This window comes from Hyperolius riggenbachi, chromosome 4, assembly GCF_040937935.1.
Source record: "Hyperolius riggenbachi isolate aHypRig1 chromosome 4, aHypRig1.pri, whole genome shotgun sequence".
NCBI lineage: Eukaryota > Metazoa > Chordata > Amphibia > Anura > Hyperoliidae > Hyperolius > Hyperolius riggenbachi.
Window position 1 is genome coordinate 153,746,732 of NC_090649.1, and position 25,822 is coordinate 153,772,553.

The 25,822-nt window shown below is 43.3% G+C and overlaps 1 protein-coding gene across 1 annotated transcript in view; it reads right to left on the reverse strand.

Moving 5' to 3' along the window:
* The window catches only part of IRS1 (insulin receptor substrate 1), a 54,979-nt gene extending 29,660 nt beyond the window's left edge, over positions 1-25,319 (reverse strand). Inside the window, exon 1 of the mRNA XM_068280794.1 lies at positions 21,135-25,319. Coding sequence (XP_068136895.1) covers positions 21,135-24,390 — 3,256 coding nt within the window. The 5' untranslated portion in view covers positions 24,391-25,319. The remainder of the gene's footprint in view (positions 1-21,134) is intronic.
* Between the last annotated feature and the right edge of the window lie 503 nt (positions 25,320-25,822).

Here is a 25,822-nt window from a genome sequence, read left to right on the forward strand (position 1 = left end):
AACCTACTTTACATCTCTCCCTTTCTGTGCATTACACAAAAACAGCCTCAGCTAGTTTCTTCTCAGACTCTAGACAGGCAATTGCCCTTTACAGGCAAAACGACTCCTTTAGGATTATAGATCTTGTTTATGCTGATGACATCATTGCAGTGTCAGCTGGAGCCGCCCTGTTTTCAAGAGACAAATATATTTTGCTTGACCACATATTTAACACACAGTGAGAGCAAGCAGCCCCATAGGCTGCACACATTGCTTGCCCTTTGGCTGTCAGAGTTTACGCAGTGCTGACTAAACGAGTTCAGAAACAATATAAGAATATAAACACGACACAGTAAAACACACTCAAGTCCCATGTGACCTACACCCCAGTGCATACATTAGTGCTACAGCTCCTACAGCAACACAACTGTGTGCCATTCATCTCATCTGAATGGGAAAACCATGCACTATATACCACAATACCATTGGTATAAATGTATTATCGGGCAGATAATCAACGTGAGTACAGCTTACATCTTATCAGCAATTCTGAGAGTTAGTATGTGTATTCCTCATGTTATATACGTAACGCTAGGTACATGCGATGAGATTTTCTGTCAGATCGATTATTTCCAACATATTCAATCTGATTTCCAATCGATTTTGCATAGAGGTGAGCGGAAAAACGATCGGAAATCAGATTGGATATGTTGGAAATAATCGATCTGACAATCTGCCAGAAAATCTCATTGTGCGTACCAAGCATAATAGTACCCATACCCTATTCAATTAGTGGTAGATAAAAGATGGATTTCTACCAGATTTCGATCATTTATCATTTTGCACAGGACGAGGTTTTATGCTGTATACACAGCAAGCAATTTTCCTGTCAGATCGATAATTTACAATATGTTCAATCTGCTACCAATTTGAAAAAGGGATCGATTTTGAGATCAGTAGAGCATAAAATCAATCACTTTCTTGATCGGAAGCAGATTGGACATGCCGGAAATTTATCGACTGATCCGTCAATCTGGGGGAAAATATTGCATGGTGTGTATAAAGCATAAAGCCCAGCAGATCAATCTTTCAATTAGTTTGAAGGGTCAAAACTATAATTTGCATCATGTCCAATCTGCTCCCGATCGATAACTGGATCGATTTTGTGCAGTAATGTTCTGAAAATTAATCCTGATACAAATGGGGAGCAGATCGAACATGTTGAAAATCATTTCTACCAGTCGATCTGACAGGAAATTGTATCGTGTGTACCTGGCATAATAATACGCTAGATGCAATTTTGACATCAGATAGACAGATCTATTGATAATTACCAACATGTCCGACGTGCTTCCGATGGAGAAAGAGCTCTATTTTGAGCAAATTCGTGCAGTAATGATCTCAAAGTACACCTTCCTTGAATGGAAGCAGATCGGACATGCTAGAAATTATCTATAGATCAGTTGATCGGATGTGAAAATTTGAACGTGTGTATAAGCCTTTAGGATGATCTTCCATGGGGACAGCTGACTTTCACTTCCAATCGTTTCTCTCTGATGGAAAGTAAAGTAAAATACTAGCTTTCAAATTTTTTTTGATAATAGCAGGCTATTATCTAGATATTATATCTAGAACCAAACACAAGGCACTAGCAATGGTAGGGAGTCTTGCCCAAGGTCTCCTCACTGAATAGGTGAAGGCTTACTGAACAGGAAGTGTTAGAGGCAGAGTCGTTAAAGTGAACCAGAGACGAAGCACCCTCATGTATTTCACCATATATATCAGTGGGAACATTAGAGAAAACACCTACCCTGCTCTCTGTTTCATTCTTCACTGCTCGGCCTGCTTGTTATCAGCCCTGATAAAATCCCCGACTGAGCATTCGGTCTGGCTTTGCTCAGGAATCATTATAGCTGAGTCATTATAGCAGAACCACAAGGGGGTAGGCTTGGGCTTGAAAAGACATCAGAAAAGACAGTCTCAGCTATAATGATTCCTGAGCAAAGCCAGACTGAATGCTCAGTCAGGGATTGTATCAGGGCTGATAACAAGCAAGCTGAGCAGTGAAGAATGTAACAGAGAGCAGGGTAGGCGTTTTCTCAAAAGTCCCCACTGATATATATGGTAAAATACATGAGGGTGCTTTGTCTCTGGTTCACTTTAACCAGTACACTGTCTAGCCACTGACGGTGTCTATCGATAAGATTTTTTTTCACTTCCTGTTTTCCAGCATAAAGTTAGAAAGTAAATATTTGGGAGCAATGCTTTATTTACAGAAACATGGCTTGTTTTACTTTGATTATTTAATAACCCTAATGTGTTCTAATGATTTATGTGCAGTGCGATTCCTCTGATCAATACACGGAAAAAAAAGTGAATAGAGAGAACTATGGGTGCTATTTATAATGAATCAGAGTACAGCATGCTAATTAGGAATTCTGACTTTACTGATTGAATGAATGCATGTTCTAGGTCACCATGTACTAAATAGTGAAGACATGACCTGAGCAAGGCAACGAAGTGGCATTTAAAAAATGTCATTTTACCCTGTTTTTACATCTACATCATCAGTAATATTAGGGTAAATGCGCTGCCTTCAGTAATCAGTTCACAATAACATTTTTCAACGTGGTTTGAAGGTACTGTTTTCCTACAGAAGAGCTTTTCCAGGCAAGGGGAGGCGGGTCATAGGTCCTTTAAACTGGCTTCTTGGGAATAGATGAAGAAGGATGCTATAAGAGATTCCAGAAGTGAAATGTCTCGGTTATTACTGCCTGGAGACCTATTCCAAATTTGCTTTGTCTAGAGAAAAAAGGAAATCCAGCGCATGTTCTATTTCAAGGTGCACGGCTGCAGCCTCCCATTGCCGACCTTAAGTGATCCTCCTCCCAGAAGATTAATTATTAAGAGATTAAATCTTTTCATCATATCTGTGGCAGCAGGTACTGCCGCTGTCTGCGTTACACACTCTATGCAGCAATGAGGGATTTTCTCAGGCGTCTCAGACATCGTGCTAATTAGGAAACTGCAGGTGGGATGCAAATCTGCAGCTGCCTTGTGAGCTTTGTAAAGTGGCAATAAACCTAGAGATGCCTGGCACACACTACAAACACAGGCTGGCACCATGCACTTTACATGCCCCATTACCAAAACTGCTCTTAAAGGAGAATTTTGCAAAGTGTCATTGGCTGGGGGAACATTTGTCACTTCTACCACGTAATTTTTATTTGTCGGATTTTGGTTTAGGAAAGCAGGGTTACTAATGTTGCCAATCGCATTGGGCACTCTAAACTTGTAGAGTACAATACTTGGAAATTGTGCCATGCCACAGACAATATGGTGGCCGTTAACTGTACCTATGACACTTTGTAATACTGCAGTTGAAGACTATATTGGGAGCCTTGGCCAGTCCAAAATACTATCCCCTCTGCATCAGATACTATCACTGATGCAGAGGGGATTAGAGGAGTAGAATGGAATCCCTCTGCCTTTGACGTCACCAAAGTGTTCTGCTATGGATTGGAACACATGATGTATGGTCTTATTATTGCCTGAACTTGTCCAAGTATGTGATCCTTTCCATCAAAGTACTCTGGGAGATTTCAACCAGTTGAAGAATTTGTACAAGTAAAAGAGGACCTAAACTCTTCCAAGAGGAGGGAAGGAAAATACAAGAGAAACCCACCCAGTTTGTATTTAGAGATAGCAGCCTGTCTAATTCTCCCTCATCTCCTAGTAATGAGCCACTGTAATTTAAGCTGTCAGCTCTGTCTGATCTGTGCTGCTGTGCCCTTCATACAGGCTATATCTAAACACAGGAGTTTAACCCTGTATGTGCTTCCAAGAAACCAGGAAGTAACTACACTGCAGCCTCTCAGCAGTAGTTCTGTGGGCTGAAACAAATCAATGTTTTCTGTAAAGGTTATTATGCAGTTGCTTCTCTTTTAGAGAAGAGAGGAAGTCCTGTGTTTAGGTCCGCTTTCAGTAAGTTAAGTAAGGTCAAATCAAAGAATTCAGTCTTACTTTTCAAAAGCTAAAAGCTTGAAAGGGGGCTCTCTGTAGAATCTGAATCTCATATTTGACTTATCATAGAGTCACTTTATTGAGACATACCACTGGAGTGAACATGTATGCTACTAAACTATTTTCTCAACAATATTGTAATAATATTATGGATATTTTGCACATTTCTGGCCAGGTTTGGTGTTTCTGGGTAAATCAGCATCTGATGAGAAACCATCATCACAAGTGAATAAATTACTAACTTTTCAAAAACATTTTTTTCTAAATTTTGTATTCATGTTGTGCTGACATCTTCTACAGCACTTTACACACTAATAGTCTTGTCACTAACTGTCCCTGTCACAATTTAATTCCTACCCTAACTATATGTCCATCACAGTCAATTTTTGTAGAGGAAGCAAATTCATCAAAAACATTTTTTGGGAGGAGGGGTGGGAGGGGGGGAATCCCCCCTCTATCCCCCCCTAAGTTCACCCTGCGCTCTGCTGTCCCCCCTAAATCACAGCCGCGCTGTCGACACGCAGCGGGCTGTGCTTACCTATGTAGTGTCACTCTCGCCGCACCCCACGCCTCCTGCATAGCTCCGGTTCCCGCCCGCGTCCCTTCCCTCCAATCAGCGGTGAGGGAAGCGACGCGGGCGGGGACCGGAGTTATGCAGGAGGCGGGGCGAGCGGCGAGAGTGACACTACATAGGTAAACACGACACGCTGCGTGTCGACAGCGCGGCTGTGAGTTGTGGGGGACAGCAGAGCACAGAGGGAACTTAGGGGGGATTGAGATAGCAACAGAGGCTGTGCAGTGACGAGGGAATACACACGAGTCACTGCACACGAGGGAATACCGGTGATCTTATACTACGGAGGGAGCGTGATAGCGAGGACTGGGCGCACGGGAAGCAGGAGGGATACGGGATGCCGTACAACCTCACCCAGATGCCAAGACAGACCCCGCTGTTACCAGTTGCGATGTGCAATTTAACAAGTCGACCTATGTGAGTGCGCAATCATTGCGCAGGCGATTTTCTATTTACATGCAGTTGTACACTATGATGGTTTTATCTTTTATATTTGATAAGTTTTGGAGCTTTTTTACTCTGCTATTAAACAAAAATTTGCAAGTGTCAGTGGGATGATTTTGAATTATACGCTAGATCCACCTGTTGTCTGAGGTGGTTATAATCCGGTGAGCGCAACATGTATTGGGAGAGGATTCACGAGTGCTGCATTTGTACACTGTGACACGGCTGGATGTGTATGCTTTATGGAATTACGCTAGGTGCAATTTGTCTTATACTTTATAGGAAGGTGGAGAGCGCAGTTCAGCAGCTTGATATATGTTTTTACCTGGAATTGTGAAACAGCGATCCCACGACCTATACTGACCTTGGTTGTCTGCAGTAAGGTCTGAAAAAGACTCTGAAAATATCTATTGACATTTCTTTTTAAGTAGAGAGATCTGTCCTACATTAAGGCACTCAGTGGACTCTTAAAGGGCCTAGTAAGGTCCACTAATGTTTATACAAGGTTTCTGTGTATACCAATATGTTTTTTGGATAAATAAGTACCCAGGCAGAATAATATTTAAGGCAGCGCAGCCCTATCTACATTGTAATTTGTGTACCAAATAAGAGTCAGGTAAACTGGGGAATGATCATTTATCAACAAGAAAAGTAATAGTGGTTTAACTTTTGGTTTGCCTGGTTAGCATCCTTATTATTACTTGTTTACCAGATAAAAATAAATTTATGTTTGATTTTATGCCCGACAGTTACACTTTAACTACTGCTACAATTACCCTATGTACTCTCATATAAACAAACAAACACACAACATTTATATTGCGCTTTTCTCCTGGCGGACTCAAAGCGCCAGAGGTGCAGCCACTAGGACGCGCTCTATAGGCAGTAGCAGTGTTGGGGAGACTTGCCCAAGGTCTCCTACTGAATAGGTGCTGGCTTACTGAACAGGCAGAGCCGAGATTGGAACCCTGGTCTCCTGTGTCAGAGGCAGAGCCCTTAACCATTACACTAACCAGCAAATCATATAAAGCGAGCCCAGCGGCTGAATACACAAGGCAGCAGTTAACAAGTTATGCTTGCATGGTATTCCCAGTACGTCACATCTGCATCTACTATTGTGTACCAATTCATACCATGTCACAGCCTAAACAGAACACCAATACAGAAGGTATGCAGCTGTTGAGGAAGGGGGTTTTGTAGTCAAGGTCACAGTTGGAATCTTATGAAACTATAGGAAATCTCTGGGAATTGGTAGAGCCCTGCTAGAGCTGCTGAGGCAGCACAGTGACTTACTACCAGAGAGGTATCTAGCAACCCATAAGATCACTTTCAAACACATTTGAAGTGGGAGGAACATGGACGCTGACATATTTATTTACTTTTAAATACTAAAAATGTCCTGGCTGTCCTTATCCTCTGCTTCTAATATTTTTAGCCATAGACCCTGAATAAGCATGCAATTAAGGTGTCTGACTGAAGTGTGACTGGATTAGGCTCAAGCTGCTTGCATGTGTGTGATTCAGACTCTACTGCAGCCAGAAAGATCAGCAGGGCAGCCAGGCAACTGTTATTGTTTACAAGGAAATAAATGGGGCAGCGTCCGTATCACTCTAACTTCAGGTCTCCTTTAAATGTAGTATCAGAGCCGAAAACCATCATCCAAGTATATTACATATATCCTGACTCAATTCCTTGAAAATTAAGAAGCTGTTTAGATTAAATGCAATTCCAGGACTGGCAAACAGGGGCAAGTGAAATACTGTATGTTATTCTCGCAAAGGTTTGCAACAAAAATATATTTTCTTATACTGTACAAAACATCCAGCACCTCAAAAGCACTGCTGTGAAAAACGACACGCAAACAGAACATCTTCCAGCTACTTTAAGGATAAATCTCTGTAGACATCTTCTGAGGAAGTGACCCAGATATGTCAAACTAGATCAGGAAATTGTGCATCATTACATCTCTGAGCTTTCCAGCAAATAAGATAAACAAGTGCAACACTCATTCCCATCCTAGCAGAAATTATATATTTACACAGCAAAAGGCCAGTTTCTAGAGACATCACGTTAAATGATCCAATTTATGTTAAACACCTTTCCTTACATGCACTTAAATAGTGAACTGAGAAGCAAATTTAGAGTGAAATCAGAAGCAAGCTGAGCGAACCAAGTCCCCATAGCTGAAATCTGAATAGTGTTATATAAGAACTGTCAGACACATGCACTAGAGATAAAGGCGTCACAGACTTTATTGAATAGCTAAATGATCATTCCATCAGCCATCTTACTGCTATGTTGGGCACTCTGACCTGCACGCACTATAATAGATGTTTAGCAGTATGAGAGGAAATTTGACGTGCATAATAACAAACGTGCGAGTAACTGACATATAAATACAGTAGAGCTATATATTGGGAAGTTATTGCACAGTAGGGTACTGGTTGAGTGTTGCCCCTTAAAGCAGACCTGAACTCAGAACTTCCTTTCTGCTCTAAAAGATAAGCAAAAGCATAATAACATTTAAAGAAAAACATTTCTTTGTTAGAGCTGATACAAATCATGCAATACATCTGCAGTGTGGCTACGTTCTTCTATCATGGAAGCAGACATAGGGCCTGATTCACAAAGCGGTGCTAACAGTTAGCACGCTGGTGAAAAGCCCTTTATCACGCCTAAACTCAGTTTAGGCATGATAAGTTTAGGTGTGATAAGTTTAGGTGTGATAAGTTTAGGCATGATAAGTTTAGGCATGATAAGTTTAGGTGTGATAAGTTTAGGCATGATAAGTTTAGGTGTGATAAGTTTAGGCGTGATAAGTTTAGGCGTGATAAGTTTAGGCGTGATAAGTTTAGGCGTGATAAGTTTAGGCGTGATAAGTTTAGGCGTGATAAGTTTAGGTGTGATAAGTTTAGGCATGATAAGTTTAGGTGTGATAAGTTTAGGCATGAGAAGTTTAGGTGTGATAAGTTTAGGCATGATAAGTTTATGTGCGATAAGTTTAGGCATGATAAGTTTAGGTGTGATAAGTTTAGGCATGATAAGTTTAGGTGTGATAAGTTTAGGCGTAATAAGTTTAAGCACCAACTGGGTTAGCACCGCAGTGTACAGCTGATCAAAAGTTTTACGCTAGCAAAGTCTGGTGCACTTCGTATAAAGTTTAATGGCGCTGCTTTGCGTGCGGGACTTTGCAAGCGATCTAAACTTATCTAAACTTATCATGCCTAAACTTATCACACCTAAATTGGCTTTTCACCAGCGTGGTGCAATGGTTATCATAGCTAAAGTCTCTAACTGGGTTAGCACCGCTTTGTGAATCGAGCCCATAGTGTTCACACACTGGGTTTACAAATAAGCTGCTCAGCTGAGGCAGCCAGCTGACACAGCTGAGAAATAAAATTACACTTGTGATTAGTCACAGATAAGGGGGAATTAGGCAGGCTAATCTCTCTAAATACATACAGGGTGTTTTTCTATGTTTCCCTTCTGCCCTGTGCAAGAGTTCAGGTCCACTTGAACAGCATGAACAACTCTGTGTGTCAGTCAATACAAAACACAACTACAAGCTCATTACATTTGGATTGTGGCTGCTATGGGCAAGACCTACACGTTAGCTCTAACAACATAACCTCGAATCTCAGCTTATAAAACTCTAAATATATGGTGCACATATATAGCATAAACATGCTTACAATCAATCATAACAAAGCAAAAAAATGACAACTGCTTTATGCAATGAAAAATGCCATATACTACTCTACCACCACCAGATAGAGTATCAAGAAAAACAAAAGTTTGCTTTCCTAAAACAGAAAGAATTTGCGATAATTCAGGTTGGAATGAGCTTGAGATGTCTCCCAGGCACCACTGCTGAATATATGCAAATTAACCATTGTACCCTTAGAAGCTAAACACACCTCCAGAACCGCTGGAATGCAATGATATGTCAGCTTGTTAATTTGTATCTACCCCCTGTGTTTACACAAATATAAAAAAATAATAAACACCTGTTTCTGTTTCTATTTTTAGAACACACTAACTCTGTATCTCCATCTTGTGGTCAAAAAGTAAAACCACATCCAAATACCCTATTATACACCTTCCCATAGAAACATGAAATACATTTTCATAATTTTTAAAAACCCTTGGAGGTCAAGTGGTTAAAAATCTTATAAAAAACAACAACAACAAAAGGTATGTTGCTTTAAACAGTATAAATAAAAAAAATCTGGGAATGGACTTGCATTCCACTGGTTTAATTAAGTAAGAAATACTCTAGTAGATTGGCTTGAACATGAGAAACTGATATACCATTCTCAGCAGTCAATCACTTGGTTAGCCTTTTGCTGGTTTGGAAGCAGAAGAGAGCCTGGCCTGTGAACACGCACTATAAAACTGCATTGCAAATCACACAAACATTGAACAAGAAGGAAAACATGTGACAGTTTTACATCAATCTAATGCTTGCCAGCAATGGAGGAAATAAGACACATCAGCATCTTCGCAGCCACTTAAAATATAAAACCATAAGCAAATCAAAATGATGAGTACACAACTGCAGCAGTAACATCTTTCACAACTACGCAAGCTATCAGAATATTTAAGCCACATTCTAAAGCCCCCTCTAGGCATAACTGACACCCGCCAGACCCCTGCTGTTGTCTGGTTTGTTAATCAGAAAAATAAAAGTGTGAAAAATAACTAATCGAAATACTAGACAAATTAACATAGAATACAGGAGCTATGAGAAAATACTGAGGCACGATCTCAATTTGCAACAAGCAGGCAAGTATTAAGCTGGCCATACACTAGGCCGATTCCCGCCAGATCGACAGCAGATTCGATCACTGGGATCGAATCTGCTGTCACATCGTTCCCGCTACACGCCGAATTTCGATCCACTTCGTCCGATCCCGTCGATCGCTCCGTGCGGAAAATTACCGCCGATCGCCCGCGGGTAGGGAGCGCGTCGCTAGCGGCGTTCGAGTGCCCGACGACCGACGCAATAGAGCCCGCATACATTACCTGCTCCGCCGGCACGACTGTCCCCAGTCACCGCTGCTCCGTCTCCGCTCTGGCATGCTTCACTTCTTCTAGCCCGGCAGGAAGTTTAAACAGTAGAGGGCGCTCTACTGTTTAAACTTCCTGCCGGGCAGGAAGAAGTAAAGCATGCCGGACCTTTAGACCAGAGCGGAGACGGAGCAGCGGTGACCGGGGCAGTCGCGCCGGCGGAGCAGGTAATGTATGCGGGGGGGGGGGGGGGGGGGGGGGAAGAGCGGCGGCAGCAGCACCACCACCACCACCGATTGTGAACGGTTTCAGGCTGAAATCGGTTCACAATCTGTTTGCAGTAAAGGTAGCCATACGATCCCTCTCTGATCAGATTCGATCAGAGAGGGATCTACAGTATCTGTTGGTCGAATCTGATGGCAAATCGACCAGTGTATGGCTACCTTTATTTTTAAGGAGCCTTTTTAAGAAGCCTCGGCCAACTGTTTGCTGGGACTTGTCCAGTCCTGGCTCATCTGTGGTAGGGCTGGTGCACACCAGAGCGGTTCAAGAGCGTTTTGGTCTCCGGTGGCCAACCCGACCTGGCCAGGCCGGCCTCTTCTGCGCTCCAAGGCCCGGCACTTCTGCGTCCCACGCGGGCGCGCTGACGTCATCGGACGTCCTCCGGGCTGTACTGCGCAGGCGCAGAACTACTGCGCCTGCGCAGTACAGCCCGGAGGACGTCCGATGACGTCAGCGCGCCCGCGTGGGACACAGAAGTGCCGGGCCTTGGAGCATAGAAGAGCCCGACCTGGCAGCCGGCCTGGCCAGGTCGGGTCGGCCACCGGGAGCCTGTGGAGCGGCGGCGAGGGCACCTCCTGCCTGCCACGGACTGGAGGAAGCCCCAGGTAAGTGGAAATTGATTTTTATTTTTTCAATACCCTGCCTGAACCTTCCCTTTAAAACCGCTAGCTGTTTGAAAACTGCTTGGTAAATGTATTTCAATGGGCTGGTGCACACCAGAGCGGTTTGTTTTTTCCAAACGCAAACTCGGGGGCCACAGCATTTTTTAGATTTCTGAGGCGTCTCTGCCTCAATGTTAAAGTATAGGAAAGTGGAAAACCGCTCTGAAAAACGCTAGATCAGAGCGGTTTTCCAGTCGTTTTTTGTTACAGAAGCTGTTCAGTAACAGCTGTACTGTAACAATATATGAAATCTGCTACACAAAAACGCTCCAAAAAACACTAGGCATGTTAAGAAAACCGCTCTAAACATGCCTAGAATCGCTCTGAAAATCTGCTTCAAAAGGTGTTTGGTATGCAGCTGGGAGCCGGTTCTCATAGATGCAGGCAGCGGACGGCGGCGTGGGATCGATCAGCGCGTATGGGGCTGGAGGAAGCCCCAGGTATGTATAACTTCTCTTTCTCCTTGATCTATGGTTCCCTTTAAGGCTAAATGTCATGCGTTATTACTGTGGGTGTGTGTGTGAATTTACAAAAGCACAAACCCCAATTCAATACTTTTTAAAGCGGGCCTGAACTCAGAACTTCCTCTCTCTGCTCTTAGAGATAAGCAACAGCATAATAGCCTTTAAAGAAAAACATTTCTTTGTTATAGCTTACAGAACTACTGCAATAATTCTGCAGTGTATCTACTTCCAGCTTTCATGTAAACAGACATACAGTTAACATCCTGTGTTTACATATAACCTGTTTGGCGAGGACTGACAAATTTCTGTGGTGACAGCTGAGAGATCAAATTAAACTTGTGATTACTTGAAGGTAACGGGGAATTAGACAGGCTTCTTCTCTCTAAAAACACATAGGATGCATTTCTCGGTCTTCCCTGTGTCCTGTGCAAGAGTTCAGGTCTACTTTAAAGTGGACCCAAAATAAAAATACAAGATTTCAGAAATAAAATCTATTTTCTAACTTATAATAAAAATAAATAGCAGCGTTTTTTCAGCTGCATGATGACAAATATAAAATATTTTACATTTATTGGAGGAACCCCTCCTTTCCTTTCATATTGCAGGGACAGAATCCGGCAGACTGGTGGAGGAGATAAAAAACAAAAAGAAAACACGGGCTGCTACTGATGATGTCACAGGGGAGGTGATCTCAGCTTGAGTGAGATTTCACATAGACGAAGCCCCCGTTGGGGACCGTAGCTGATGACAAACACACCCATGATCTAAAACCTCCTACTAAGCTCAGAAGTAATGGCTGCAACCTGTATAATGCTGGGGATACATGGTATGTTTCTGTACCGTGTATCGAGCAGCTGATCTGGCCAGCTGATAATATTCAGCTGGTCCGATCAAGCCGCTCGACCCCCGCCCGCTCGATTCCCACCTACGGACAATGGCAGGGAATCGAGCGCTGATAAAAAAGTGCCGGCGGGGGCGAGTAGTAATTGATCCGCGCGGACGAGCGGGAACGCGGCTGGGGTCGATCCGGCGGCTAATCGAGCCGCCGGTCGACCCGTGTATTGCAGGCATTACCCTAGTTATGAAAAGAGAAGTGTGAAAAGCATGCACTGAAATGCTCATAGGCTTGAAGGAGTGTTTATCTTTGTATGTGTCAGAGTGGTGCAACTAAATATTTTGAATTAAAAAAAAAAATGTTTGGCGTTTGGGTCCACTTTAACCAAGAAAAAAGGTTGCAAAGTTTGCCGTGTAATAACAGACATCTTTGAAAATATATAAGTAAGCTCCATAACATCACTCGTGTTTTTCAAAGATCTTCAGCCTGGAACATCGGTAAATCGCCCCACCCCCGTGTGAAACAAACATTTCTAAGGGGTAATTACATTATTTGTTGTCATTTTCTCTGCAGGAAACCTGTTCTGGATTGCCATTGGCAACATCCTGTTGAAAATTGTAGTTGCCCATTAGGCTTCAATTTTGTGAGTCACTAACCCTTAGCAAACATGCAGCCAGTCAAGTCAGAGCACCTGACCTGCATACTTCTAGGAGATCAGTGACTCAAAGTTTAGTTAAAAAGGGTCAGTATGTGAGCTAAGCAAGTAGCACTTTCAAGAAGAAAGGTCAGTAGCAGCCTCTATATTTCTCCCTGAGCAGGATTTCAGTTTATAATGGATGTAAAAAATGGTTACTGTAAATACTTCGCCAAGCTTCTGTTCAATGACAGCTAGTACTGTAGGCTTTAAAATGCACTGCAGAAGTGTGACGAGTATATAAAATTAAGAACAAAACTTTGTTTAGTACATCCAGATTAACAACAATGGGTGTGATAGGTCTATGCATTCATTTTCAGCAAAGCCTCGTCTCCCCCACAACTTATTTTCATTTTACAAGAGTGGAAAATAAGTTTACCTTATCTCACATCACAGAATACAGTCATTTCTACTGACACAGCCAGCTCAAGCAACTGGACAAAATCCATTATACAGCCGCATACTTGTTTACCCACTCCACAATACAAATGATAAAGACAATATTCTCCATGATGGAATCTGGCAAGATAGCTTATCAGTTATAAAGTACACTCTGTCCTGACTGTGATAAATATTGACACATTCACAAGAAATCAAAGCTGTAAAATGTTTCATAAGCGTGAGTCAGAAACTAAATTACGGCTATGCAAAGCTGTGCTCAATCCAGACAAATTTCTCCTGGCAGCATGGGAGGTAAATGTCAATTGTCAGTCCTCCACTGGCTGCCCATCAGACAAAAGGGGAACCGGTCATGCTTAAATCTCTCATCTATGAAGCTTTCAAGTCAGCTCTTCCATACATATAACTACACTCACTTCCAGATGCCCTTCTATGCGTAATCTACGTAACTTAAAGAGACTCCGTAACAAAAATTGCATCCTGTTTTTTATCATCCTACAAGTTCCAAAAGCTATTCTAATGTGTTCTGGCTTACTGCAGCACGTTCTACTATCACCATCTCTGTAATAAATCAACTTATCTCTCTCTTGTCAGACTTGTCAGGCCTGTGTCTGGAAGGCTGCCAAGTTCTTCAGTGTTGTGGTTCCCCCATCCAGGCCCCTCTCTGCACACTGCCTGTGTGATATTTAGATTAGTGCAGCTTCTCTCTGTTCTGTTATCTTTTACAAGCTGGATAAATCCTCCTCTGAGCTGGCTGGGCTTTCACATACTGAGGAATTACATACAGGCACAGCTGTCTGCACTCTGCAGGAAGAAATAGCCTGACACTTCAGTGGAATATAGCTGCAGGGGGAAAGAAACACACAAATGATCTCTTGAGATTCAAAAGGATGGCTGTATACAGCCTGCTTGTGTATGGATGTATTTTCTATGTGTGGACATACTGTACATCAATCTACTTCCTGTTTTGGTGGCCATTTTGTTTGTTTATAAACAAACTTTTTAAAACTGTTTTTAACCACTTTTAATGCGGCGAGGAGCGGCGAAATTGTGACAGAGGGTAATAGGAGATGTCCCCTAACGCACTGGTATGTTTACTTTTGTGCGATTTTAACAATACAGATTCTCTTTAAAGGAATACTGTAGAGTGAGGGGGGGGGGGGGGTCGGGGGGAAATTAGTTCTAACAGTCCCCTGCAGACATCCTGTGCCCGCACAGCCACTCACCGAAAGTCTGAAATGACAGAAGTGAACCGGAGACAGGGCCGGAGCATCGGTGAGAGGCTGCACGGGCACAGGATGTCTGCAGGGGACCGTTAGAAGCCCTGGGTAAGTTCAGCTAATTTTCCCCCGACCCCCCCCCTACAGTATACCTTTAAGTAATAGACCATTTTAGCTGGTTATCAAACAACAACTTCCAACAAGCTATGCATAAAGCATATCGCTATAATTAACATGGGGATCAGTTGGATTTTCTGTCAGAGATTTGCTCCCAAGTCCCCGCTGGATAAATTAACTCACATCCTAAAGTAGCATGAAAAACAGGAAATGAGGGGAACCTCCTAATATGTGGACACAGGAAAAAAAAAAAATCTTACACAGTTGTGCAGAACTACAAAGAGATTTTGCCTGTATTTGCACTGTGAAATATGACAAATATTTCCAATAACACAGAATTCATTCAAGGCCAATATCTCCAAACCAAGACACTTAGGGCTCGTTTCCACTAGTGCGGCGTGCGTCTCGCAGACGCACGCCGGCACTGAGCGGGTGGGCAGGATCGCAGGCGAATCCCATGAGCCGTGCATAAATTCTGCGGGGGGGGGGGGGGGGGGGGGGTTCCGGGCGAATCGCTCCCGCAAGCGATTTGGCCACGGCGCTGTTATCCCCTATGGCAGAGTTTCCCCGTGCGATTCATGTGTGGGGAAACTCTGCAGAATCGCGAGGGAAACAGGCCCTAAAAGTTCAAAGCATGTTTTTGTTTTTTTAACCTAATTTTTTCCTTAGTTCTTTAAAATTATAAAAGTTGTTTCCCAAGGAGGTGGTGATATAGGTAAGTGCTTAGCAACACATGGAAGAGGGGAGCTGTTGCCCAAATAGAATGAAACATGAAATAGAGGGCCATTGTTAATGGATGTTACATATGGAAGAGGAGGCGGTCCATGGCATGGGATAGTGCTGCAGCATATAGGAGAGTAACCATAACAATAATATTTTTATAGCACTTTTCTCCCTGGGGACTCAAAGCGCTGTGACCTGCATCATACAGTCTCAAAGGATAAGGAAAAGAGGTGGGTTTTTAGCCTTTTCTTAAAGCTGACCAGAGAAGGAGCCTCTCGCACTGACTGTGGAAGCGAGCTCCATAGAGTAGTGGCTGCGTAGGAAAAGGCCTGAGCACCAAATGTTAAGTGTATCCTGGGAATAACCAGATTCATCTTACTGGCAGAGCAGAGGGTGCATGGGGGGGGGGGGGGCATAAAGTTCCAATAGATCCGTTATGTACCCATGCAGTTTAGAGCCTTGAATGTCAGAAGGCAGATCTTAAAATGGATTCTCCATTTTACTGGCATCCAGTGAAGAGTTTGCAGTACTGGGGAGATGTGTGAGCTGCGGGTGGCATTGGTTAGGAGTCTGGCTGCTGCATAACAGGAGAGTATAGGAGAATGTATAAATTCAAGACCTCTAGAGGCTATTAGTTTGCAGTACTGGGGAGATGTGTGAGCTGCGGAGGGCATTGGTTAGGAGTCTGGCTGCTGCATAACAGGAGAGTACAGGAGAATGTATAAATTCAAGACCTCTAGTTTCCTATTACAAGAATCTTCCCACTTCCTCTATCAAGTCTCACAACCTCGTCATGCAGACAAATTGTGTCTATTCTTCCCACTTCCTCTATCAAGTCTCACAACCTCGTCATGCAGACAAATTGTGTCTATTCTTAATACTGGGATTCAGGAAAATAAAGAATGGCATCTATTGCTCCTCCTACATTGAGTGTCACATGGGCCCATACACAATGACCTTTTTCTCCTGAGTTGAGTTTTCTCCTAGGTGATATTTTTAAACTTGTCAATAAAATGCATTTTAAACAACCAGAAAGCAAAAATAAATAAATAAATAAAAAAAATAATAATAATACTCAAAATAATTTTGATAGTACTTTTTCATTTACTTTTCGGTAGTCTTTTTGTTCAAAAGTGCTGGAAAATTATTTTAAATAGAAGATGAAAAATGGTCTCCAAGGAGAAAACTCAGGTGAAAAAGTAAATTGCATATGGGCCATGGTCTCATTGTATTGACATGCCAAGCAGCCTCAGCAAGAGATTGAAATAAAGCACACTGTATGCAGTTCCACTTCCAAGCACATTTGCCCTGTGATAACTCACCCTGATTGCCATTAGAATTTGCCTTTAGTTTTGGGCTTCAAGGACTAGTTCACACAAACAAATGATATGCTGTGAACAGGTATGTGTTGTCAGCTGGGTGTAGCGGTGTGACGTTTGAAAAGTACAAAATCTGAGGGGGCAGCCAACAGTCATTACGTGTGATGCATGATAATCCCCCATAAATCACTGGCAACAGAAGAATATATGAAGACACCAATTTGATTACAAGAGGCGGTTGATTTCCAGTACTACTGTTAATTAGCCCCAAGAAATGGATAATTATCAACACAAACAAAACTCAGATGCACATTTAAAACACACACACAAAACAAAAATCAATGCTCAATCATACTTTTGCTGAAATCCAATCAAGATCAAGTGATGGCTGAATCAATCATCACTCTGCCGATCCATCATTTGCCCGATTAGTCAATGTCAGCTGTGTATTGACAAGGCAGCTTAACTTTTTTTTAGCCGTTAAAAAGGTCCACTCCAGTGAAAAAAGTAAGAAGTTCAAATCTGACAGAACTGACAGGTTGTAGACTAGTCCATCTCCTTGTTTTCCCCTTTCTTCTCAGCAGTTTTTGTAACGTCTTACTTTTTTCACTGGAGTGGTCCTTAAACGGAAACTTAACTGATTGGAGGGGGGGGGGGGGAAGGGGGTAAACTTACCTGGGGCCTCTACCAGCCCCCTGCAAACGTCCTGAGCCCACGCCGGGTCAAACTGATCCTCCGGTTTCCCGCAGTCAGCCAGTTTTGATTCAGGTGACTGGCCAGTCGGCGGGCAACTGCACAACCCTGGCCGCACGCATCCTCATTCAAGCTCCCATCACCATCCTGCTCATGCGCAGTGCCTTCTCATACTGCGCATACACGCGACGGGAACATAAGCAATGACACACACTGGCCACCGACTATCCAAAAACGAAACTCGCTCGTTGCAGCAGACCGGAGGATAGGATAGGTTTGTCCCGGCGCAGGCACAGGACGTCTGTAGGGGGCTGGTAGAACCCCCATATAGCAGGAATCATCTTCATGGTTGCACTGCAGGTACGCTGTAAGAAATTCATCTGGCAAAAGGCAATGGTTTGAAATACAAATCAGACATATTAAGCTTGAGTGTCTGTTGAATGGATCACTTTTCCCAACCAAGTAACATATCCACTCAGTCCTGTTCCTTTTCTAAAGAGCTCACATACGCCAGTGTAAGGCCTCTTGCACACTGCAAGTGATTCCGATTCAGATTCCGCTTTTTAATCAGTTTTTAAATCCGATTCCGATTTGCAGTTTGCTCCCTGCACACTGCAAATCGGAATCTGAATTGGATGTAAAAACCGATTAAAAAGCGGAATCTGAATCGCTTGCAGTGTGCAAGAGGCCTACCGGTTTATAAAGTGCAGCATTGAAAGGAATATCACATAAAGAACTAGGAATGCATCAAAAATGTTCACATAAAAAGGAAAAAAGACACACATACACACACACAGGTTAATTAATATTACAGATATCTGTTTGTGAACAATTTATTTGTAAAGCAATACATCTGAATCAGTCCAGCCGATTTACAATTCTCTGCTGTACTTTATAGCCAGGCTAGTGACAACACAATTTCCTAATTCTACCATGAGGCTTGCTGTGTCACCTGCTCGCTCATGTGTCAGTGAATCAGCAGTGATCAAGCAAATAATACAGAAAAGTACAACACTAAAATAAATGACGGCTGCCCATTGCCCGGCTATGGCCATCATGAAACAAATCTAGCGGAATGAAAACCCCTTTTGAACACCATGCATTTATTACAGCCAAGCTTTCAACCATTATAAAATCTGCATGTTCTGCAAACCTATAAAAATGATGAACAAGAGTCAGGATTAGGATATGACCTGAAAGAGAAATATTAATACTCTCAAATTGAACCACAACAACGCATTAAAGAAACTACAATACTCTGTTTTGCTGATGCAGAACTTCAGCTTGCTTTGAGTGCAAGTAAACATCAATTGCCTCCACATCAGACACAAAAAGCAGACAGGGTGTCTCCTGGCTCTGAGCAGTAAAAGCACACACCTGCTTGCAGCTACAGCACGTGCAGCCCTACAGCCAGCCAGGACTCTCAATGCCTTCCAAAGTGAAAAGCAGTGTGCTTAGTGTCTAATCTGCAAATGAGGTTACTTGGGAAGGCATTCCATTGTGTTTTTTATGCCATTTAATTTAAGGCGACTGCAATGAAAACTGCCTGAATTTCAAAACACTGCATGTGCAGAGCAGCTAGGGCGAGCAGAGATAGCTGAAAGGGTCGTTTTGATTTTAGAAACTTGGCAAGTTTAGTGCAGGAGGAACAGAAGAGAAAAACAGCAGCAAGCAGTGACACTGGGGCATGGCAAAGCAGCTGACGATTGCACAAGACAATGTAATGACTAAGAAAACATGGAAGCAAGGAGAAAACCATGTCGATTCAGGAGGAGAGTAAACAACTAGATACACTGAAAAGCATTCTCAAGCCAGATGGTTATGTAGAGGCTTGGGGGTTAAGCGGATGTGTGCTAATAAGAAGGAAAAGAGGGCGGGATAGAAGCAATGAGCCCATGAAATGATAGATTCCCACGCTCTAATTTGTTCATTCATGAAGCTTTGAGCTAGTTGCGCTAGTCCACTTACAAACGCTGAATACAAGCAAGGCATTTGAACATAACCATCATAACAATTTTGTCACACCCCTTTAGATATGCAGTCGATAATGAGAATGACACAAACACACACACATAGATGCATGTATATTTAAACATCCACAGGATCCAACAAATAGTACGGTAGCTACCAGCCCAGTGAAAAAAAAAAGTTAAAAGTGCTAAATCCAATGTCATAGTGAGGCATGCTGTAGGATATCATTTACAAAATCATGTCACAGGGTTTCCCTTTGAGAAATAAAGGTTTCCTGGTAGAAATACTACAGACACATGCAAGTAGCATGAGGAGTAAGTGGATGGTGTGGAAGATCACATGACAGGTTCAGAGCAGCGCGCTGCATCTAATTGTGCTTTCAACATGCAATTAAACTTGTAAAGCGCTCCAATACGATTTCATAGAAAACCCATTAGGATTTAAATTTGTTATTAAATTTCTATAGCATCAATAAACGTAGGATCTTAAGGGAAATGTTCTGAAGACGTGGAAATGAACAACTGGGGATTTGCTCAACCAAGCGTTTTCAAGTGGTGAGAAAGAAATTCTGCATTTTTTTTTTACTTACGGTAACATAAAATCTGCTATCTTGGCTTAAATTACTGCTGAAGACAAGTAAACTACACATCTATAAACATTGCAGGGGGAGGAGCCTAAAAAGGTCCAATAAATAAAGCATAACACCAAAGATATCATCTGAAAAAAAAAATATTTTTAAATATTTTTGCATTTGCAATAAGGATCTGAGAAAAATCCACTTCTGATTCTAACATCTGGAAATTAGTGACGATACAAATATGCCATTATTTGTGAACATTATGATCTCTGGAAATGCACTCCACACACCAGGCACAATGTCATACAAAACCTTACCACGTGGCTTTGAGTTACAACGCTGTACAAGGTAATGTGCTATTACATAATAAAAGTCCTACTGGGTTCACACGTTTAAAAGGACACAGTTCTATGCCAAAGTTTCTCATGTACCCCTATGTCAATATTTATCAGCCTCTTTAAGCGCCACTTACATAAACATATTTGTTAGGTATGCTCCATAACTGTCCATGAGAGCTTTCTAAACATTCCACTGTGGTCCTAACTGCCTAAAAAAATACTCTCTTCATATGTGATTTAATTTTTTATAAATAAAACTTGTAGTGAAAAAAAAGATAGCCCAATTTTTTACAATGAGATATTTTAAAGTGCTCCACGGTGACAGATTTGGTGTACAAAATACAGAAACGGTACAAAGTGTTCCCATTTGTAGATAAATAGCTGAAATGTAAATACTAAATAAAGGCTAAGTCAACATCCAAAACAATAAAATGACGTAACCATCATCTATCTTGCACAGTATATTTTAATTTCCGCAACGCAACTGCTAGCCTTTCATACCAATGAAACATGTTAAACATCAAAAGAGCTTAGGCTGAATGAATCAGCATACTTCCAGGCAATACAGTTACAGCTCACAAAACCAAGCTTTGAGGACTCCATACATTGCAAGTTCTACAGTATACTTAAGGACTTGGACAAATAGTTTTTAATGACTTTGTGAATGCAAAATCCATACAGGCAAGAGGCATTTATAGAAAAGATACCCAAGAACTTGGGCAATATGACCACAAAAGCAAAATAATTTGACTACTTCATTCACAAATGACAAAAAGCTATTCAGAGTTAAGAAAGTTAATTGTCACTCACCTTCTGTTTCTGCCTGGCTCCTGTGCTCTTCCAACTTGTGGAAAGTGATGCTAGCATAAGCACTCAGATCATCGGAGGGATGCGTAATCCCAGATTGATGGGAGTTGCAATGTTCCAGGCCGCTCAAATCCTTGACAAGATCCAAGTCAATGTAATTGAGGCCATTATGATGGTGGTCTGAAAGCTGCAAAGATTCTCGCCTTGTACTTTCACCTGGCCTAAGCCAAACATTCTCAAAGGATGCAGAACTATGTCTCTTTACATCATCTCCAGAAATTGGGGCTGCATTTACCCGAGCAGTAGTAGGGGTAGAAGAAAATGTCTCCGAGCTGTGTCGTCTCCTGCCCTGCGGGTCACCTGCCCTGACAACTTTGGCACTCTGGTTGCGGTTAGGGCTTAGGCTGACACGGGTAAATGCACTTGGGCCAGAGCCTTGGCCCAGCAGAGTAGAACAAGATGATTCAGTTAGGCTTGTATTACCAGAAGGGGGTGCAGAAGATAAGTTATCAGGTTCCCCACCAATTGACATTTCAGCATAATTGCTTTTACAAGAAGGAGAAATTGGCTTGGCAGTGGTCCTAGTAGGTTGTACCTGGCTGTAATCTGAACATAGAGTACCATGTTGCATGCTCATATAATCCCGTGTAACTGGCTTTCCTCGTACAGGTGGACGACTACTGTAGATGTCAGAACACACTGTATTTGCAGGTTTACATGACTGCTTGTAGGATGATGTACATGCGGCATAAGAATTTTTTGCCCTCCAGTGCTTAAGGTCCATGTTCATGTATTCAGACAAATTTTCTCTCTGTGGTACCACCCGGCTCTGCAGATAAGGCGGTGAATGTGTAGAAGACACCAAACCCACTGGGAAGGATTTCTCATTAAATTCAATGTTGACATATTCACCAGGGCTTTTAGGCTCCGGGGGTAAAGTAGGCTCCCGTGCCCTAGGCAATGTGCTTGCCTTACTACTGCTTTCCAAAGACAGCCGTGTGGGCCTTGTCAATCTGCTCTTACCCTGAGCACAAGACTCTCCTTTCCTGCAGTGCTGGGTTTCTTGACCCCCAAGGCTATCACTACTTGTTGAGGAAGAGGAGGATTCTTCATGGTATAAAGGATGACCAGAATTTACAGAGATACGAGAATGGCCATCTTCATTCTTCCGATGAACATGTTTAAAGGACCGTGGCAAAGAGAAGTATGAATAAACAGGTTTAGATGGCTCTTCAACAGAATTCAGGTAGCAGTCAGGTGGCGTACTAGTAGTTGAGCCACTTGCTGGAGACATGTTAATATAGTCACTGCAAGGTAACTTGCCATCATTGCTTTCTACAGACAACTTAGGGTTGGTTCCATTTGTCCAAATCTTGCTATAGGTGCAGTTACTGTCTGGGGAACAGCTACCACTAGGAGACATCATCATGTAACCATTAGAGTCCATTTGTGAATGACGTCTTGGATTAATTATTTGTTGAGGAGCAGAAACACTCTTAGGACTCATGGGCATATAATCATTATTTTTAGTAGGCACAGGGGCAACCCCAGGTGACATAGGCATATAACCATCATCACTGTGGTTTGGTCTATTATTTTCCAAGTGAAGATCCAGGCACTCTTCTGGATATGAGTAAGTGGGCACAAAAGCAGAGTGCCTATATGCTGTTAGGCGCACAGGATAGGAAGGCATCATTTCAGTGTACTCCTCTATTGATGACTGTGATGGTGTCTTCTGGTGGGAAATAGTAGGAGGAGATGTGCCAGATGAATGGGTCCTTTTCCTGAAAGTTTTGTCAAGGTCAGGTGTCTCATCACCTCTACCTGACGGACATCTATGGAGCATGCCTCTCTGTAGGAGATTATTAGATCTGCCCATACTGATGTAATTATTAAGATCTTCTTCACGAGCTGGTGGTGTGTGCCCCAAAGAATCTGGTGTCACACTTCGGAAAGAGCTTCTGAAGTCACAAGGACTAGATCCATACTCATCAGAAGAGATAAAACCACCATCACTAGGAGAACCGGATACTGAGGCACTGGATCTTCGAGGACACAAGCAATCAGAAGTAGAGCCATGCCCACTGGTACTGCTAGAGGACAGACTAACAGGACTGGTTGCAGAGGGTGAACAACGAGTTGCAGGCATGGGAATGGAACGACTATGGTTAAGAGGTGGATGAAGTCGAGAACTGCCAGTGCGCCTATGTGATGGAGCTCTTCCAGCACTTGGACTTACAGGGCTACCATCCATTGAAGCAGGCCTTGACATTGTACCCTCTCCATCACTTGATGCCCGAACTCTGAATGAGGACGAAGATCCATGCTTAGCTCCAGCAGGAGATGTAGCTGTAACACTCTCTGTGCGGGCCCTCCGATTTAGTCCCACTTGGCTGGGTGGTGGATGGTTAAGGTGATGTCTTCTAAGGGGAACCGAAATTGGGTTGGAGCAGTTAGATGAAGACTGGCTTTTACTCCGGGGTCGAAACTCATCGCTCAGTGCTTTCATAGCTTCTAATATGGTCTCATGCATATTCTGTGCCACCACTGAATCATCCACTTGCATCCAGAATTCACCTGCCCCTGTCACAGCAGAGCGACCAACCTCAATGAAGAAGAAGTTTTCTGAATGACCACATCTCCGGATGTTCATGAGCTGTAATACTACAGCTGCTGCATCAGAGTTAAGTTTAACCAAACTAATTGTTCGGTGGGTCAGGCACAGTCGGTAAATTCCAACCAAATTTTTAAGCTGCCCCAAGCCTTTAGGTTTCATTATTACTTGCCACACTTCCTTAAAGGCAAGACCAGGAGGGTTGACCTCCCCATAAACGTCCTCCCCATTAACTCCATCATGTGTCCCATTGGTAGCTCCTTCTATGTAATGATGGTGATGAGTTTTACCCTTGTTATGCACATCCACCAATGCCTGGTACCATCCCTCCTGTTCTTGCTCACAGTCAGCAGCAATAGCAAAATACTCATCTTTAGTGTACAGAGCTACCAAGTGTTTGTTCTTTGAATCCGCCCTCTTGTTGATATTAAAGCAGCTCTCAAGTGGAATGGACCTCTTTGGGGCCCCAGACTTGTGCCTCCATTTTTTCTCATTCTCATAATACTCCAGCCGGGCCGCGCCAGACTCACTGGCAGCCCTGAGCACGAAAAATCTTTTGTGCATGGTCTTAGGTTTTCTAAGGTAGCCCACCTTCCTGACATCAGAGAAGTTGTCTTGAGGTGGAGGGTCTGTAGGGCTGGCCATGGTACCAATGTATAAATAGAATTAAAAAAAAAAAAAGTAGTCCTTATAAATTAAGTCCAATTATGCTATGCAAATTCACAGATCAATCAGCACCACATGTGAGGAGGAGAAAAAAATGCAGTAATAAAAAATTGGGGGAAAAAAATGATGCAGCAAGATATGTCCACTTTGCTGAGTTGTATTTCCCTACATCAAGAAATCCAAAGAGTGCCTGAGCTTTCCAGCAATAAGTCCAATGTATCCAGGGCCAGGAAGAGCAGTCCTCCGCAGCCGGCGAGTTTCATCTCGTTTACATGTGTCTGATTTACAGATTGCCCAGCAAGCTCTTGGTGAATCACAACTCCTAGGAGTGTGCAAGGAGCTAAAAAGGACCACAAGGCAAATTTCTGGTTTACATGTGTTTGCAGATCCAAGTTTTGTATGGCTGGGACTGCGATGAATGGTGTCTGGGGAATCACTGATTGCTGCCTGGGCTCAGCCTGATCATTCCAGCGGGCTGCAGCGACTAGACACCCTTTGCCACAGTCACCACAATGTCACTGTTAGGAGAGAGGGAGGGAAGCAATCACTGCCTGTGTGTGTCCCCATTCAGTCCCATTGCGTTGCAGAAGTGGCATCTGATGAGAAGAGGAGGGCAGGTAGCTTGCTGCACTCTCCCACCCCCGGCTTGGCTGGCAACTGGAGAAAGACTCTCCCCCCCCCTCCTGTGGGGTGCACGGTTCCTGGCCGGCTAGGCTGCAGTGAGGTGGAGGGCGGGAGGTGCCATGATAAAGAACTTCTCAGGGGGAGAGGTGCTCCTTGCAATGCACGGAGAGATACAGGAGTTGCCGGAGTTTCTGCCAGGCTTCCTCTCTCCCCCCACCTTTCCTTGCGAAATAAACCAAAACAAGCTGTGTCTGTGTCTGAGTTCCCGGGAGCCACAGCCCCGCCCCCTTCCAGCTCCCACCGCCTCCGTCTCCCTCACAGCAAACACGTGACCGCCGCAGCAGCAGTACCACCACCACACACAAGGCGTGGGGCCAGGAGCAGCGCCAGAGCGCAACCTAACATGCTATCATCAATAATACTCCAAGGCACGCCTCTCCTTAGCCAGGCATGGCGCTGTGAGAAGGCGTTGGAGGCTTATGTCGCGCGATGATTGGATGTCCGTAGCCGTCAGTCTACTGTATCCATCCCCGCCCAACATGGGTAGATTGGTTGTGGAGTATCGTAGTAAAAAAGAAGAAAAAAAGGCGTAGGCGCCATTCACGGCGCTGTTATTTAGCGCGAGGGCAGAAGATGCAGATGTGGGGGTGACTGGAATATTACGTGCGGTGCGGTGCGCTGCCCAGCTCTCCAGCTTCTAGCCTGGCTTCCCTGTTATTCCTAATAGGGGCACCCGAGGGTGGAAATGCGCTTGCGAGAATAGTAACCATTATAATGGCGTGTTTAC